The sequence below is a fragment of the Heterodontus francisci genome, chromosome 2 (assembly GCF_036365525.1).
Source record: "Heterodontus francisci isolate sHetFra1 chromosome 2, sHetFra1.hap1, whole genome shotgun sequence".
Classification (NCBI taxonomy): Eukaryota; Metazoa; Chordata; class Chondrichthyes; order Heterodontiformes; family Heterodontidae; genus Heterodontus; species Heterodontus francisci.
In genome coordinates, this window is record NC_090372.1 from 81,888,796 (window position 1) to 81,906,541 (window position 17,746).

General features: G+C 43.8%; 1 protein-coding gene across 2 annotated transcripts in view; it reads right to left on the reverse strand.

The window, feature by feature from the left end:
- The window catches only part of cmc1 (C-x(9)-C motif containing 1), a 118,817-nt gene extending 106,691 nt beyond the window's left edge, over positions 1-12,126 (reverse strand). For both annotated transcript variants that reach the window (XM_068059704.1, XM_068059709.1), the window contains exon 1: positions 12,038-12,126. In XM_068059704.1, coding sequence (XP_067915805.1) covers positions 12,038-12,056 — 19 coding nt within the window. In that variant the 5' untranslated portion in view covers positions 12,057-12,126. The remainder of the gene's footprint in view (positions 1-12,037) is intronic.
- Positions 12,127-17,746: the final 5,620 nt, after the last annotated feature.

Below are 17,746 nucleotides of genomic sequence, written 5' to 3' on the forward strand. Positions count from 1 at the left end.
AATCTAGGCTGACACTCCAGTGCATTGTTGAATGAGTACTGCACTGTCAGGGACGTTGTCTTTTGGATGGAATGTTAAACCGAGGCCCTGTCTTCCCTCTCAGGTGGATGTAAAAGATCCCATGGCAGTATTTCAAAGAAGTGCAGGGGAGTTATCCCTGGTGTGCTGGCTATTTTTTTTTATCGTTTCGCGGGATGTGCTGGGCCAGCATTTATTGCCCATCCCTAATTGTTCTTGTGAAGGTGGCGGTGAGCTGCCTTCTTGAACCACTACAGTTCTTGGGATGTAGGTACAACCGCAGTGCTGTTAGGAAGTGAGTTCCAGGATTTTGACCTAGCGACAGTGAAGAAATGCCAATCAAGCAGGCTGTTTTGTGCTGGATGGTGCCGAGTTTATTTTGTTGGAGCTACCCCCATCCAGGAGAATATTCCTTCACACTTCTGACTTGTGCCTTGTAGGTGGCGGACAAGCACTGGGCAGTCAGGAGGTGAGTTACTCACCGCAGAATTCCCAGCTTCTGACCTGCTCTTGTAGCCACAGCATTTATGTGGCTGCTCCATTTCAGTTTCTGGTCAATGTTAACCCCGAGGATGTTGACAGTGGGAGATTCAGCAATGTAATGCCATTGAACATCAAGGGGAGATCGCATGATTCTCTCTTGTTTGAGATGGTCATTACCTAGCACTTGTGTGGCGCGAATGTTATTTGCCACTTATCAGCCCAAGCCTGGATGTTGTCCAAGTCTTGCTGCATCTGGACACGGGCTGCTTCAATATCTAAGGAGTCGCGAATGGTGCTGAACATTCTGCAATCATCAGCGAACATCCCCACTTCAGACCTTATGATGAAGGGAGGTCATTGATGAAGCAGCTGAAGATGGTTGGACCTAGGACACTACCCTGAGGAACTCCTGCAATGATGTCTTGGGACTGAGATGATTGACCTCCAACAACCGCAACCATCTTCCTTTGTGCTAGGTATGACTCCAATAAGCGGAGAGTTTTCCACCCGATTCCCATTGACCTTAGTTTTACCAGGGCTCCTTGACGCCACACTCAGTCAAATACTGCCTTGATGTCAAGGGCAGTCACTCTCACCTCACCTCTTGAGTTCAGCTCTTTTGTCCATGTTTGAACCAAGGCTGTAATGAGGTCAGGAGCTGAGTGGCCCTGGCGGAACCCAAATTGAGTGTCAGTGAGCAAGTTATTGCTAAGCAAATGTCGCTTGATAGCACTATCGACGACTCCTTCCATTTATCCCTCAATCAACATCACAAAAAAATTATCTAGCTATTATAATTGCTGTTTGTGTGAGCCTGCTCTGCATAAATTGGCTGTCATGTATCCTAAATTACAACAGTGACTACAATTCAAAAGTACCTCATTGGCTTTAAAGTGTCTGAAATGTGCAGTGACCGAAAAAGGCGCTATATCAATGCAAACTTTTTTTTAAAAACAAATGATCACACGATTTTACGTTCCTTGCGGAAACAGGCACCACCACATCTCCGTTTCGCCAGCAAACCCCCCCCCCCCACCCCCCCACAACACATTTTAAATTTCATAGTACTCATCATTTGCTTAGATAGCCACAGCATACAAACATACGAATTAGGAGCAGGAGTAGGTCACTCGGCCCCTCGAGCCTGCTCCACCATTCAATAAGATAATGGCTGATCTGACTGTAACCTCGATTCCCACCTACCCGACAACCTTTTACCCCCTTGCTTATCAAGAATCTATCTACCTCAGTCTTAAAAATATTCAAAGACTCTGCTTCCACCACCTTTTGAGAAAGAGTTCCAAAGACTCACGACCCGCAGAGAAAAAAATTCTCCTCATCTCTGTCTTAAATGGGCGACCCCTTATTTTTAAACAGTGACCCCTAGTTCTAGATTCTCCCACAAGGAGAAACATCCTTTACACATCCCCCATGTCAAGACCCCTCAGGAACTTATGTTTCAATAAAGTCGCCTCTTACTCTTCTAAATTCCAGCAGATACAAGCCTAACCTGTCAAATTTTCCTCATAAGACAGCTGGCCCATTCCTGGTATTAGTCTAGTAAACCTTCTCTGAACTGCTTCCAATGCATTTACATCCTTCCTTAAATAAGGAGACCAATACTGTACACAGTACTCCAGACGTGGTCTCACCAATGCCCTATACAGCTGAAGCATAACCGCCCTACTTTTGTATTCAATTCCCCTCGCAATAAACAATAACATTCTAATAGTTTTCCTAATTACGTGCTGTGCCTGCATACTAACCTTTTGCGATACATGCACTCGGACACCCAGATCTCTCTGCATCTCAGAGCTCTGCAATCTCTCACCATTCAAATGCCTTCTGAAAATCTAAGTACAATACATCCACTGGTTCCCCTTCATCCACAGCACATGTAACTCCCTCAAAGAACTCCAATAAATTGGTTAAACATGATTTCGCTTTCACAAAACCATGTTGACTCTGCCTGATTACCTTGAATTTTTCTAAGTGCCCTGCTATAACGTCTTTAATAATAGCTTCTAATATTTTCCCTCAGACAGATGTTAAACTAACTGGCCTGTAGTTTCCTGCTTTCTGTCTCCCTCACTTTTTGGATAAAGGAGTTACATTCGCTATTTTCCAATCTAAAGGAACCTTCTCCGAATCTAGGAAAATTTGGAAAATTAAAACCAATGCATCAACTATCTCACTAACCACGTCTAAGACCCTAGAATGAAGTCCATCAGGACCCGGGGACTTCTCAGCCCACAGCTCCAACAATTTGTTCAGTACCACTTCCCTGGTGATTGTAATTTTCTTGAGTTCCTCCCTCCCTTCCATTTCCTGACTTACAGCTAATTCTGGGATGGTACTTGTATTCTCAATAATGAAGACCGATGCAAAATACCTGTTCAATTCATCTGTCATTTCCTTATTAATTCCCCAGACTCACTTTCTGTGGGAACAACACTCACTATGTTAACTCTTCTTTTTTAATTATCTATTGAAACTCTTACTATCTGTCATTATATTTCTAGCTAGCTTTCTCTCATACTCTAATTTTACCTTCATCAGTCTTTTAGTCATTCTTTGCTGTTTTTAATATTCTGTCCAATCTTCTGACCTGCAACCCATCTCTGCACATTCAAGGCACCTGACACAATGCAGGACAAAACAGTCTACTTGACTGGTGCCCCGCCACTGGATTACATTCACATTGGTAGCTTTAAGCTAACTAGAGTTAAAATGTAAATAGGGTCTAATCTGGAGTTAGAAGCTGACTTGATAGCACAGAAGTGACATTTCCTGAAGGACGGAGACTCACTCTGCTCCACTCTGGAGTTAGGTTAGTCCTGAACTCAGTATTTACATTGCACAAGCTTGGTTAAATTGCACTACTAAATCGTTAAATAAATTTACCCTTGTCCCTCCCAAAGTATATCAGTATGTGGTGAACCACAAAATTTGCTGACACCAAACTGGGGGGTGCGGCAAATAGTGAGGATGATATGAACCACTTGCAACAGGAGATAAATAGGCTAGCAGAATGGGCAGAGAGGTGGTCGATGGAATTTAATACAGACAAATGTGAGGTGATGCATTTTGGCAGAAGGAGTAGGGAGAGGCAAAATGTACTTAATGGCACAGTTCTAAAAAGTGTGCAGGGAGAGGGACCTGGGAGTGCACATGCATAGATCTTTGAAGGTGGCAGGACATAGTGAGAGAGTGATTAGTAAAGCTTTTGGAATCTTGGGCTTCATAAATAGAGGCACTGAGTACAAAAAAGCAGGGAAGTTATGCTGAACCTCCATAAAGCTAGAATTCGGCCCCAACTGGAGTATTGCATCCAGTTCTGGTCACCACACTTCAGGAAGGATGTGAGGGTCCTTGAGAGGGTGCAGAGGAGATTTACCAGAATGGTTCCAGGGATGGAGGATTTTAGTTACAAGGTTAGGTTGGAAATGCTGGGTTTGTTCTCCTTAGAACAAAGGAGATCGAGCGAATATTTAATAGAAGTGCACAAGATTATGACAGGCTTAGATAAATTAGACAAAGAAAAGCTGTTCCCATTAACAAATGGTACAAGGACCAGGGGACACAGATTGAAGGTTTTGGGCAAAAGATGCAAGGGGAATATGAGAAAGCATTTTTTTACGCAGGTGGTAATGACCTGGAACAAGAGGAAGTTGGAAGACCACCTGAGGGAAATAGGAGACTTGCAGGGCTATGGTGATCGAGCCAAGGAGTGGGACTGACAGCATGGAGAGCCAGTATGGATTCGATGGGAGGCATGGCCTCCTTCTGTGCCGTAATTGACTCTATGACGCTATAACTAAAAAATCTTTGAAAATGAGGGAGATTTAAAAAATCTTTTAGTGCAATATTCAGAATTTACTCCATGTAATCTACTGAAAACAGAAATGCTGTATGCATTGTTTTCATACATAGAACGACATAGATAGGAAGAGGAATGTGGGCCTGCAGAAAGAGTTTAGTGAGCTAGGTAAGAAATTAGCAAGCAGGACCTCAAAAGTAGTAATCTCCGGATTACTCCCAGTACCACGCACAATTGAGTATAGAAATAGGAGGATAGTGCAGATGAATGTGTGGCTGGAAAAATGGTGAAAGAGAGAGGGCCTTAGGTTCCTGGGACACTGGGACCAGTTCTGGAGAAGGTGGAACCTGTACAGGCTGAACAGGTTTCACCTGAACAGAGCTGGGATGAATGTCCCTGTGGGGCGATTTGCAAATGCTATTGGGGAAGGTTTAAACTAATTTGGCAGGGGTGTGGGAACTGGGAGGAAATGTCAGAGAGAAATACCAAGGTGCACAGAATACTGGCAGAGATAGATAGCACTAGAGAAGAGAATAGTAAGTTATTAGGTGGGGTCAGTGTAATGGAGAAAGTAATAAAGTCTAAATCAGGGTTAATGTGCATGTCTGTGAATGCACAGAGTATTGTTAATAAGATTGGTGAGTTACAGGCGCAGATTGACAAGTGGAAATATGATGTTGTGGCTATAACAGAGACCTGGCTCAAAGAACGGCAAGACTGGGTATTAAATATTCCTGGATACAAGGTGTTCAGGAAAGATAGGAAAAAGAAAAAAGGGGGAGGGATGGTGGCATTGATTAAGGAGAACATTGCAGTGTTGGAGAAAAAGGATGTCCCAGAGGGGTCGAGGACAGAATCAATTTGGCTAGAGCTAAGGAACAAAAAAGGTGCAGTTACATTGCTCGGTGTTGTCTACAGGCCACCAACTAGTGAGAAGGACATGGAAGAACAAATTTGCAAGGAAATTACAGAGGTGCAAAAATTATAGGGTACTTACAACGGGGGACTTTAATTATCCAAACACAGACTGGGATAAGTAGTAGTGTAAAGGACAGTGAGGGAGAAGAGTTCCTAGAGCGTGTTCAGGAAAATTTTCTACAACAGTATGTTGCTAGTTCAACGAGAAAGGAGGCACTGCTAGACCTGGTTCTTGGGAATCAAGTCAGTAGCAGAACATTTAGGGTGCAGTGATCATTGTATCATAAGGTTTAGGCTGACTATGGAAAAGGACAAAGAACAATCCAGAGTAATAATAATTAACTGGAGGAAAGCCAACTTCAAAGGGCTAAGAACAAATCTAGGATGAATAAATTGGAGTCAAACGTCGGCAGGAAAAACAGTAGCTGAACAATGGGCTCCCTTCAAAGTAGAGACAGTTTGGGCACAGTTAATGTATGTTCCCTCAAAAGGGAAAGCTAGGGTAAACAAATCAAGAGCTCCCTAGATGACAGAAGAGGTAGAGATTAAGATAAAAAAGAAAAAGTGTACTTATGACAGATGCCAGATAGAGAATATTATTGAGTACCAGGCTGAATATAGAAGGTTCAGAGGGGAAGTGAAAAAGCAAATAAGAGAAGCAAAGAGAGAGTATGAACAGAGACTGGCAGCTAACATAAAAGGGAATCCCAAAGTTTTCTGCAGACATTTGAAAAGGGTGGTAAAAGGAGGAGTGAGGCCGATTAGGGACCAACAAGGGGATTTGTATATGGAGGCTGAGGGCATAGCTGAGGTATTAAATGAATATTTTGCATCGGTCTTTACCAAGGAAGAAGATGTAATCCAGGCAATGGTGAAAGAGAAGGTAACTCAGACACTAGAAGGGTTTAAAATTGATAAGCATGAGGTGTTGAATAGGCTGCCTATACTTATAAAGTGGATAAGACATCAGGACCGGATGAGATGCATGCAAGCATACTGAGGGAAGTGAGAGCAGAAGTACTGGCCATAATTTTTCAGTGTCCCTCAGACTCGGGAATGGTGCCAGAGGACTGGAGAATTGCAAACATTACACCCTTGTTCAAAAATGGGTATAAAGATAAGCCCAGCAAGTACACGCCAATCAGTTTAACTTTGGTGGTGGGGAAACTTCTAGAGAGAGTCATTCGGGACAAAATTAATTGTCACATGGACAAATGCGGATTAATTAAAGAAAGCCAGCATGGATTTCTTAAGCGAAAATCATGTTTAACTGAATTGTTGGAGTTTTTTGAAGAAGTAACGGAGAGGGTTGATGAGGGCAATACAGTTGATGTGGTGTACATGGACTTCCAAAAGGCATTTCATACAGTGCCACACAACAAGCTTGTGTGCAAAGTTACAGCTCATGGAATAAACGGGATAGTAGCAATATGGATTCGGAATTGGCTGAGTGACAGAAAACAAAGAGCCGTGGTTAATGGATGTTTTTTTCGGGCTGGAGGAAGGTTTGGAGTGGAGTTCCCCAGGGGTCTATGTTGGGACCCTTGCTTTTCCTGATATATCTTAATGACCTAGACCTCAGTGCACAAGGCACAATTTCAAAGTTTGTGGATGATACAATACTTGGAAGCACTGTGAACTGTGAGGAGGATAGTGCAGAACTTCAAAAGGACATAGACAAGTTGGTGGAATGGGCGAATAGGTGGCAGATGAAGTTCAATGCAGAGAAATGTGAAGTCATTCATTTTAGTAGGAAGAACATGGAGAGACACTATAAAATAGAGGGTACAATTCTAAAGGGAGTACAAGAAAAGAGGGACCTGGGTGTATATGTGCATAAGTCATTGCAGGTGGCAGGACAAGTTGAGAGCGCGGTTAATAAAGCATACGGTATCCTGGGCTTTATTAATAGGGGCATAGAGTACAAGAGCAAGGATGTTATGGTTAACTTGTATAAGATACTAGCTTGGCCTCAGCTGGAGTGCCGCATCCAGTTCTGGGCACCACACTTTAGGAAGGATGTGAAGGCATTAGAGAGGGTGCAGAAAAGATTCATGAGAATGGTTCCAGGGATTAGGAACTTCAGTTATGAAGATAGATTGGAGAAGTTGGGACTGTTTTTCTTGAAGAGAAGGCTGAGGGGGGATATGATAGAGGTATTCAAAATCATGAGGGGTCTGGACAGAGTGGTTAGGGAGAAACTGCTCCCACTCATGAGAGGAACGAAAACGAGGGTACAGATTTAAAGTAATTGGTAAAAGAAGCAAAAGTGACATGAGGAAAAACTTTTTCACACAGCAAGTGGTTCCGGTCTGGAATGCACTGCCTGAGAATGTAGTGGAGGCAGGTTCAATTGAAGCATTCAAAAGGGAATTAGGCAGCTATATGAAAAGGAAGAATGTGCATGGTTACGGGGAGAAGGCGGAGGAGTGGCACTAAGTGGATTGCTCTTTTGGAGAGCCGGTACAGACACAATGGGCCGAATGGCCTCCTTCTGCGCTGTAACAATTCTGAGATTCTATGATAAAGCACTGTAAGCAGTCAGGGACAAACATGCATGCTCTAGGACACTTTTGCTTATTCATACTAACTTGGTATGTCTTAAACCCCATTTTTCACATTCCTCATAGAATAAATAAATCTCAATAAATACTAGCTCATGCAATCCAGTTCCATAAGAACATAAGAAATAGGAACTTCGAGCCCACTCTGTCATTCAATAAGATCACAGATGAATTTTTACATCAACTCCACTTTCCCACCCTTCATCAAGTCCCTCAATTCCCTTGGTGCCCAAAAATCTATCAATCTCAGTCGTGAATATACTCATCGACTGAGCATTCACAGCCCTCTGGGGTAGAGAATTCCACAAAGATTCACAACCATCTGACTGAAGAAATTGCTACTCTTCTGAGTCCTAAATGGCCAACACCTTATCCTGCATCTATGCCCCCTAACTCTAGACCCTTCAACAAGTGAAATAGCCTCTCACAGCATCTAGTTCTTGCATTACACCAGTTATCCTACTCTTCGAATGCATTTTTGACATTGTTGAAGCATTCTCTTGGGCACAAACACAGCAACAAAAAATGCAGTGCAAAATGGTCAAGTTCAGATGGTGCATTGTTGTTAAAGGCATCTGGAAAACACCAGCAAGGATGGACCTGGCAACAATATAGAAGCAACTGGTGAAGTTCCCACGTAAAAAGGTAGGTTTTTAAAGTTAAAAACAAACTGGTAACCCAACGTACCTTACACATCTTTCACCTTTAAAAAGTGATAAGCAATCAGTTCTCTTTAATCACAAAAATTGAATTAAACTGACAGTGGATGGGATTGAGAGAAACTACACATGTATGGAACTGAGCCGTTCCAAACTAAACAATGTCAGTAGGCAGTGAAATCATGTGCTTCAGTGAAAATAGAGCGGATACTGCACCCTCACAGCAGCATAAATTAATTGTGGTTCTAATATAGCCTTTCCTCTTTCTGCAGTTTCCTTGGCTACAGGATTTGGCAGTACAGCTGTTCAGCAGTTGTTCCTAAAATCTGAAATTTCAGTATAGGCAGAGGCCATTTAGTTCAACCTGTCTGTCCCAGTACGATCGCTAGCCTCATTTCCTGCTCTTTCCCCATATTCTCGAATATTCTTCAAGTGTTTAATCTAACTCTCTCAAACACTGCAACTGACTAGGCTTCAATGGGTACTTGTGGTAATTAATTTCGTATTCTAATAACTATGTCTCTCAGTACAAATTATAAATACATGCCCGTGTTACTCATTCGTCTTTCAGTTGCAATCTTTCACTATTTACTCTCTCGATCCTTTAAAAACTTTGAATATTCCTATTTTAATAGTCCTCGAGGCGGCCAACATCCCCAGCTTATACACACTACTGAGTCAGCGGCACTTGAGATGGCTTGGCCATGTGAGCCGCATGGAAGGTGGCAGGATCCCCAAAGACACATTGTACAGCGAGCTCGCCACTGGTATCAGACCCACCGGCCGTCCATGTCTCTGCTTTAAAGACGTCTGCAAACGCGACATGAAGTCCTGTGACATTGATCACAAGTCGTGGGAGTCAGTTGCCAGCGTTCGCCAGAGCTGGCGGGCAGCCATAAAGGCGGGGCTAAAGTGTGGCGAGTCGAAGAGACTTAGCAGTTGGCAGGAAAAAAGACAAAAGCGCAAGGGGAGAGCCAACTGTGTAACAGCCCCGACAAACAAATTTTTCTGCAGTGCCTGTGAGAGAGCCTATCACTCTAGAATTGGCCTTTATAGCCACTCCAGGCGCTGCTCCACACACCACTGACCACCTCCAGGTGCTTACCCATTGTATCTCGACATAAGGAGGCCAAAGAAGAAGAATATTCCTATCAATCCTCCACCACCAGCGCACTGTGTCTGCTGTGTGCACCATCTACAAGATGCACTGCAGCAACTCACCAAGGCTTCTTTGACAGCACCTTCAAAACCTGCAACCTCTACCACCTAGAAGGACAAGGGCAGCAGATGCATGGGAACACCACCACCTCCAAGTTCCCATCCAAATCATATATTTCTAAGTTAGAATGGTGTATCACCATTCCTTAATAGTCACTGGGTCAAAATCCGAAAGCTCTCTACCTAACAGCACTATAGGTGTACCTTCACCACACGGACAGCAACGGTTCAAGAAGGCAGCTCACCACCACCTTCTCAAGGGCAATTAGGGATGGACAATAAATGCTGGCCCTGCCAGCGACACTCACATCCTGTGAATGCATACATAAAATAAACTGTAAAATAAAAGCAAAATACTGCAGATATTGGAAATCTGAAATAAAAACAAGAAATGTTGGAAATACTCAACAGGTCTGGCAGCATCTGTGGAGAGAGAAGCAGAATTAACGTTTCAGGCCAGTTCTGAAGAAGGGTCACTGACCTGAAACGTTAACTCTGATTCTCTCTCCACAGATGCTGCCAGACCTGCTGAGTATTTCCAGCATTTCTTGTTTTTATTACATAAAATAAACTGATCTTACTAAGGAATATAGCCACCATTTTGAGACTTTTGTTATAATTATATCCTCTCATGCCAGTCAACATATTCGGGAACCTATGCTGCACTTTTCCATCATTCCAATATTCTATGGTAAGACTTCCGAAACTGCACACTGTACTCCAATTGTGCCCTAGTCTTGCACAGATTAACCACCACCTTTTTTTGGTATTCAATGTAAAAATACATTATGTTTACTTATAACATCTAGCAATTTTCCTACTATTCACATCATGATCGCAGGGGTCAAAACTTTATTTTAACTTAATTTTTAACTTTAATTACGTTTTAATATTTAATTAAGTCTTTACCCTGTCTCCAGGAAAATGAGACGAAGGTCAGGAATGCAACATTCTCCCTCATTAGCATGCCTCCAATGGTCCTGCACCAATTGCAGGTTCAGACTCAGGCCTACCTCCAACTCCAGGAAACCTTGAAAATCCCAAGGCAATGTAAAAGGGGTAGAAACTCAGCAAAATGATTTTCCATCCCTTACCTCTGACCTTTGCACCAAGACATGAGCTCCACAGGAGCGAATCATCTCTCTTTATGCTTATCTGCTGATTTAAATATTGTTTAAAGAAAGGGTTAAGAGTTGGAAAGGGTTGTTTTTAGTATTAAAACAGAAAGTGCTGGAAATACTCAGCAGGTCTGGCAGCATCTGTGGAGAGAGAAGCAGAGTTAACGTTACAGGCCTGTGACCTAATCATCAAAACTGGCATAGGTTAGAAATGCTCGAAAAGTTTTAAGCAAATAAAGCAGGGATGGGGGAAAAAAAGAGAACAAAAGGGAAGTGTGAGATAGGACAGAGGGCCAGAGAGATTAACTCCCAAGGAGGTCACGGGGCAAAGGCAAAGAGAGTATGCTAATAGTGTAGTGAAAGACGCTCGTCAGTTTGGGATGTTGAGGTCACAAAAAAATTATAAAAATACAAGTTTTTTCTTATTGGTGAACAAACCCGAACGAGGGAGTTCCAAAATCTGACTATCTGCAACTTGAGGTACAAATTAATGTAAACATGGATTTAAATTTTATGTGGAACCTAAAGATCCACGGTATGCACCAACACAACCTATAAAGAAAGAATGAACATCCCAGTTACAAGATCACTGGTTTTAATTATAGACCAGGGTTATTGGTCAGCTGGTGCATGAATTCTGGGCTCATTGCATTGAATGTTAATGCTGGGGACTAGCACACATTCCAACACTGCCAGATCTGGCACAGTTTAATTCAGAGTAGAGCTCCCTCTGCTCTGCCCTAGCAATGTGCACTATTTTAAGGTAAACCTTGATAGTCGGAAAAAGGAAAGGCTCAAGAGTGAAGTCAGGAAGCTCTTCAGACTGAACGACACTCGGATTGGATTTCACTCAATAGTGAAGTGAAAGGAGATATCTGGGGAGTATTTTAAGATAATTTTGAACAGTACAATGGGGGTAGGTGACCAATCTGATTTCTTTAGGTAAAGGAGTCAAATGAACTTCCTGATGAGTACTGATCTTGTGCTTCACCAATTCATAACAACAGTCCTAAGGATAGCTGAATACAGTTCCTTAGCACCACGCACACTGATGCCATGTCACGGCGAGAATGACAGTTACAGATCCGGGGCTGCATTTAAATTCAGGACAAGAAAATGACTACAACTAATTCCCATTTTCTCTCTCTCCCCACCCCAATCATCATTTTCCCCCTCTCCCCGCGGGATGGGGTCAATCTACTGAATACTAAAAAGGTGGTACTGCCAGTCTCCCTTTACCTTCACTGCCGGGATCCATGACTGCTCCCAAGCCAAATGACCCCGCCCCTTCACCTTCCACCCTGGCAACCAAGACGCCACTTCCGGTGTTATTAATCGTCAACCGTGAGAGTGTTGGTGGCCGTTTTCTGATTCCACTGTGGTTGTATGTTTTAAACTGTTTGGGATAATTTTTTTTTAAATCTCTGCTGGCGATGTAGGTTTTCATTTTAATTTATTCACGTCTAGTGGTGGCTCCACCCATTTGATTGTTGCGTCAGAGCCTGGGGTTGCAGCTGCTATTTTCCCGTGCTCATATGTCATTCATTATTCAGCATAGGGCAGAATTTAGAGTCGTAAAACACCATGGAGGAGTGTTTGTGTTTATGTATACATATTGTGTGACTGGAAGGCAGCTAACGAGAAACACAGCTTAAGAGGGGAGAGAAGGGTAAACAAAGTAACTATAGAGCAAAAGCAAAATACTGCCAATGCTGGGAATACTCAACAGGTCTGGTCGCGTCTATGGAGCAGGAAACATAGTTAATGTTTCAGGTTGATGATCTTTCATCAAAACTGGGAAAAGTTAGAAATATGATGGATTTTAAGCAAGTGAAATTGTGGAGGGTGGGAAAAAGAATAAAAGGGAAGATCTGTGATGGGGTGGAAGACTTTGTTTCCAATTTCCTGACCCTGTCTCCTCTTCACCATGGACATCCAATCTTTCTACACCTCCATCCCCAACCAGGGTGGTCTGAGAGCTGTCAGCTTCTTCCTTGAACGGAGGCCCAACTAGTTTCCATCCACTCTTTCATACAAACGAATTAGGTGCAGGAGTAGACCACTCGGCCCTTCAGGCCTGCTCCACCATTCAATAAGATAATGGCTGATCTGATTGTAACCTCGACTCTACATTCCTGCCTATCCCCAATAATCATTCACCCCCTTGCTTAGCAAGAATCTATCTACCCCTGCCTTAAAAATATTGAAAGACTCTACTTCCACTGCCTTTTGAGGAAGAGAGTTCCAAAGACTCACAAACCTTTGAGAGAAAAATCTCTCCTCATCTCTGATTTAAATGGGCGACCCCTTATTTTTAAATAGTGACCCCTAGTTCGAGATTCTCCCACAAGGGGAAACATCCTTTCCAGATCCACCTTGTCAAGACCCTTCAGGATCTTATATATTTCAATCAGGTCGCCTCTTACTCTCCTAAACCCCAGCAGGCACAAGCTTAGCCTGTCCAACCTTTCCTCGTAAGAAAGCCCACCTATTCCAGGTATTAGTCTAGTAAACCTTCCCTGAACTGCTTCCAATGCATTTATATCTTTCCTTACGTAAGGAGACCAATACTGTACACAGTACTCCAGATGTGGCCTCACCAAAGCCCTGTAGAACTGAAGCATAACCTCCCTACTTTTGTATTCAATTCCCCTTGCGATCAACGATAACAGTCTATTAGCTTTGCTAATTACTTGCTGAACCTGCATACTAACCTTTTGCGATTCATGCACGAGGACACCAAATCCCTCTGCATCTCAGAGCTCTGCAATCTTTCACCATTTAGATAATATGCTTCTTTTTTATTCTTCCTGCCAACATGGACTATTTCACATTTTTCCACATTGTACTCCATTTGCCAGATCTTTGCCCACTCACTTTATCTATATCCCTTTGTAGCCTCCTTATGTCCTCTTCACAACTTACTTTCCTACCTATCTTTGTGTCATCAGCAAATTTAGCAACCATACCTTCGGTCTCTTCATCCAAGTCATTTGTATAAACTGTGAAAAGTTGAGGCCCCAGCACTGATCCCTGTGGCACATTACTCGCTCCAACTTGCCAACCAGAAAATGGCCCATTTATGCTTAATCTCTGTTTCCTGTTAGTTAGCCAATCTTCTAACTGTGCTAATTTGTTACCCCCTACACCTTGAGCTCTTATTTTCTGCAATAACCTTTCATGTGGCACCTTGTATCACATACCTTCTGGAAATCTAAGTACAATACATCCACTGGTTCCCCTTCATCCACAGCACATGTAACTCCCTCAAAGAACTCCAATAAATTGGTTAAACATGATTTCGCTTTCACAAAACCATGTTGACTCTGCCTGATTACCTTGAATTTTTTAAGTGCCCTGCTATAATGCCTTTACTAATAGCTTCTAACATTTTCCCTATGGCAGATGTTAAGCTAACTGGCCTGCAGTTTCCTGCTTTCTGTCTCCCTCCCTTTTTGAATAAAGGAGTTACATTCGCTATTTTCCAATCTAATGGAATCTTCCCCGAATCTAGGGAAGTTTGGAGAATTAAAACCAATGCATCAACTATCTCATCAGCCACTTCATTTATGACCCTAGGATGAAGTCCATCAGGACCCGGGGACTTGTCAGTCCGCAGCTCCAAAAATTTGCTCAGTGGCACTTCCCTAGTGATTGTAATTTTCTTGAGTTCCTCTCTCCCTTCCATTTCCTGATTTGCAGCTATTTCTGGGATGTTACTTGTATCCTCGATAGCGAAGACCGATGCAAAGTACCTGTTCAATTCATCTGCCATCTCCTTATTTTCCCTTATTAATTCCCCAGACTCACTTTTCACAGGACCAACGCTCACTGTTCATGGGATGTGGGTGTCACTGGCAAGGCCAGCAATTGTTACCCATCTGTACTTGCCCTTCAACAGAGTGGCTTGGCCATTTCAGAGGGCAGTTAAAAGGCAACCACATTGCTGTGGGTCTGGAGTCACATATGGGCCAGACCAGAGAAAGACAGCAGTTTCCTTCCCTACAGGACATTAGTGAACCAGATGGGTTTCTATGACAATTGAGAACAGTTTCATGGCACCATTACTGAGACTAGTTTTCAATTTAAGATTTTTATTAATTAAATGTAACCAGCTGCCATGGTGGGGTTTGAACCCATGTCCCCAAGCTGTTAGTTGTAGTTTCCAGAGTAGAGGTTTAGTGACATGACCACTATGCCACTGTCTCCCCTGCCCTTCATTATAGCATTTCATGTGGCAACATTTTGTCCATGTATGTGTGGGTTGAACATTAGTGTCATGAACCAGGTGGTCAGCAGATAGTCTTTCAAAGACAGTAGCCAACCTTTGGTTGCTTGAGGTGACTCAAATGCTCATGGTAAAGCAGACTGGCACTGAATAAAGGCATCATGACTGCTACCAAGAAACTGAGCATTACATAATGTGCTGAGTATGCACGGAGTTATCGCAGCAGCAGCAGTGGTATAGGGGGTCCAGGAGTTACAGCAACAGTCGAGAGGTCCAGCAGCACTCCAGGTGCATTGCATCAGTGAAAGGCAGCAGTACAAGCAGGACTGGCAGTGCTTTAAAGATGGCACCAGAACTTGCGTTCTGGTCAGCTGATGCCACCATCAGCACCTCATAGCCCACACCGATCCTGCAATAGGATGAGCCCCGCACCTCGTTTATGTTAGTTGGCCAACCGCCGTGTGATCGCGATTGGTTGGCCACACACTTGAGTTGCGGTGACTGCAACCACTTCCGGTAGCACTGCCTGGACCCATGTCGGGCTGTCAAAATTCATCTCACTATCAGCTATTCAACCATGACAGCCAGATCACCCAAGCACATTGCAACACACACTTTCCTTTCTCTTGTAGGACAAAATGGCACACAACTGCAGGCAGAAGCACCTAAACAGCAGGGGACAGACATAGTTGCATTTCATTATCCTGATGGAGGAGACGGTGCTCACCATTATTTTTTTAATTCATTCATGGGATGTGAGCGTCGCTGGGTAGGCTAGCATTTATTGCCCATCCCAAATTGCCCATGAGAAGGTGATGGTGAGCTGCCTTCTTGAACCGCTGCAGTCCTTGGTGTAGGCACACCCACAGTGCTGTTAGGGAGGGAATTCCAGGATTTTGACCCAGCGACAGTGAAGGAATGGCAATACAGTTCCATGTCAGGATGGTGTATGGCTTGGAGGGGAACTTGCAGGTGGTGGTGTTCCCATGCATCTGCTGCCCTTGTCCTTCTAGGTGGTAGAGATTGTGGGTTTAGAAGGTGCTGTTGAAGGAGCCTTGGTGAGTTGTTGCAGTGCATCTTGTGGATGGTACACACTGCTGCACTGTGCATCAGTGGTGGAGAGATTGAATGCTGAAGGTTGTGGATGGGGTGCCAATCAAGTGTGCTGCGTTGTCATGGATAGTCTTGAACTTCTTGAGTGTTGCTGGAGCTGTATTCCACCACACTCCTGACCTGCATCTTGTAGATGGTGGACAGGCTTTGGGGAGTCAGGAGATGAGTTATTTGCAGCAAAATTCCCAATCTCTGACCTGCTGTTGTATCCACAGCATTTATGTGGCTGGTCCAATTCCATTTCTGGTCAATGGTAACCCCCCGCACCCCCAGGATGTTCGTAGCGGGGGATTCAGCAATGGTAATGCTATTGAATGTCAAGGGGAGAAGGTTGGATTCTCTCTTGTTGCCTGGCACTTGTGTGGCATGATCGTAACTTGCCACTTATCAGCCCAAGCATGAATGTTGTCCAGGTCTTGCTTCAGTATCTGAGGAGTTATGAATAGTGCTGAACATTGTGCAATCTTCGACAAACATCCCCACTTCTGACCTTATGATGGAGGGAGGGTCATTGATGAAGCAGGTGAAGATGGTTGGACCTACGACAGTATCCTGAGGAACTCCTGTAGTGGTGTCCTGGGACTCACTGGATTGTTCCACGGAGAGCCAGCATGGACTTGATGGGCCGAATGGCCTCCTTCTGTGCCTTAAATGACCATGACTATGACCACCCTCCTCCACCTGGCTGAACCTGAAGTCTCAATGAACAACTTCTCTTTTAACTCCACTCACTTCCTCCAAATAAAAGGTATTGCTATGGGTACCTGCATGTGTCCCAGCTATGCCTGTCTTTTTATGGGATATGTCGAACATTCCTTGTTCCCTTCCTACTCAGGCCCCCTCCCTCACCTCTTTCTCTGGTACATTGATGACAGTATCAGTGGCGTTTCATGCTGTTGCCCTGAACTGGAAAATTTCATCAACTTTGCTTCCAATTTCCACCATTCTCTCACCTTCACATGGCCCATCTCCGACACTCCCCTTCCTCGACTTTGTCTCCATTTCTGGGGATATGCTATCAAGAAATATTCATTATAAGCCCACAGCTACCCACAGGACTAAACTTCCTCAAGTGTTGATTCTTGTAAGGACTCCATTCCATTCTCCCAGTTTCTCCATCTTTGTTGCATCGGTTCTTATGATGCAAACTTCTATGCCTGCGCTTCTAATATGTCTTAATTTTTCCTGAACTGAGGATTCCCCCTCCACAATGGTTGACAGAATCCTCGATCGTCTGTTCCATTTGCTGCACTTCTGCTCTCACCCCTTCCTCTTCCTCCCAGAATCATGATAGGGTTCCCTTTGTCCTCACCTTCCACCCCACCAGCCATCCTCTGCCCTTTTCTCCACCTCCAGCATGATGGCACTACCAAACATACCTTCTTTTCCCTTTGCAGCTTTCCAAAAGGACCGTTCCCTCCACGCCACCTTGATCCACTCCTCAATCACCCCCAACAGCCCCACCCCTTCTCACAGCACCTTTCCATGGAAGTATAGGAGATGCAACACCTGCCCTTTCACCTCCTCTCTCCTCACTGTCCGAAGCCCTAAAAACTTCTTCCAGGTGAAACAGTAATTTACCTGTCCTTCATTCAATTTAGTATACT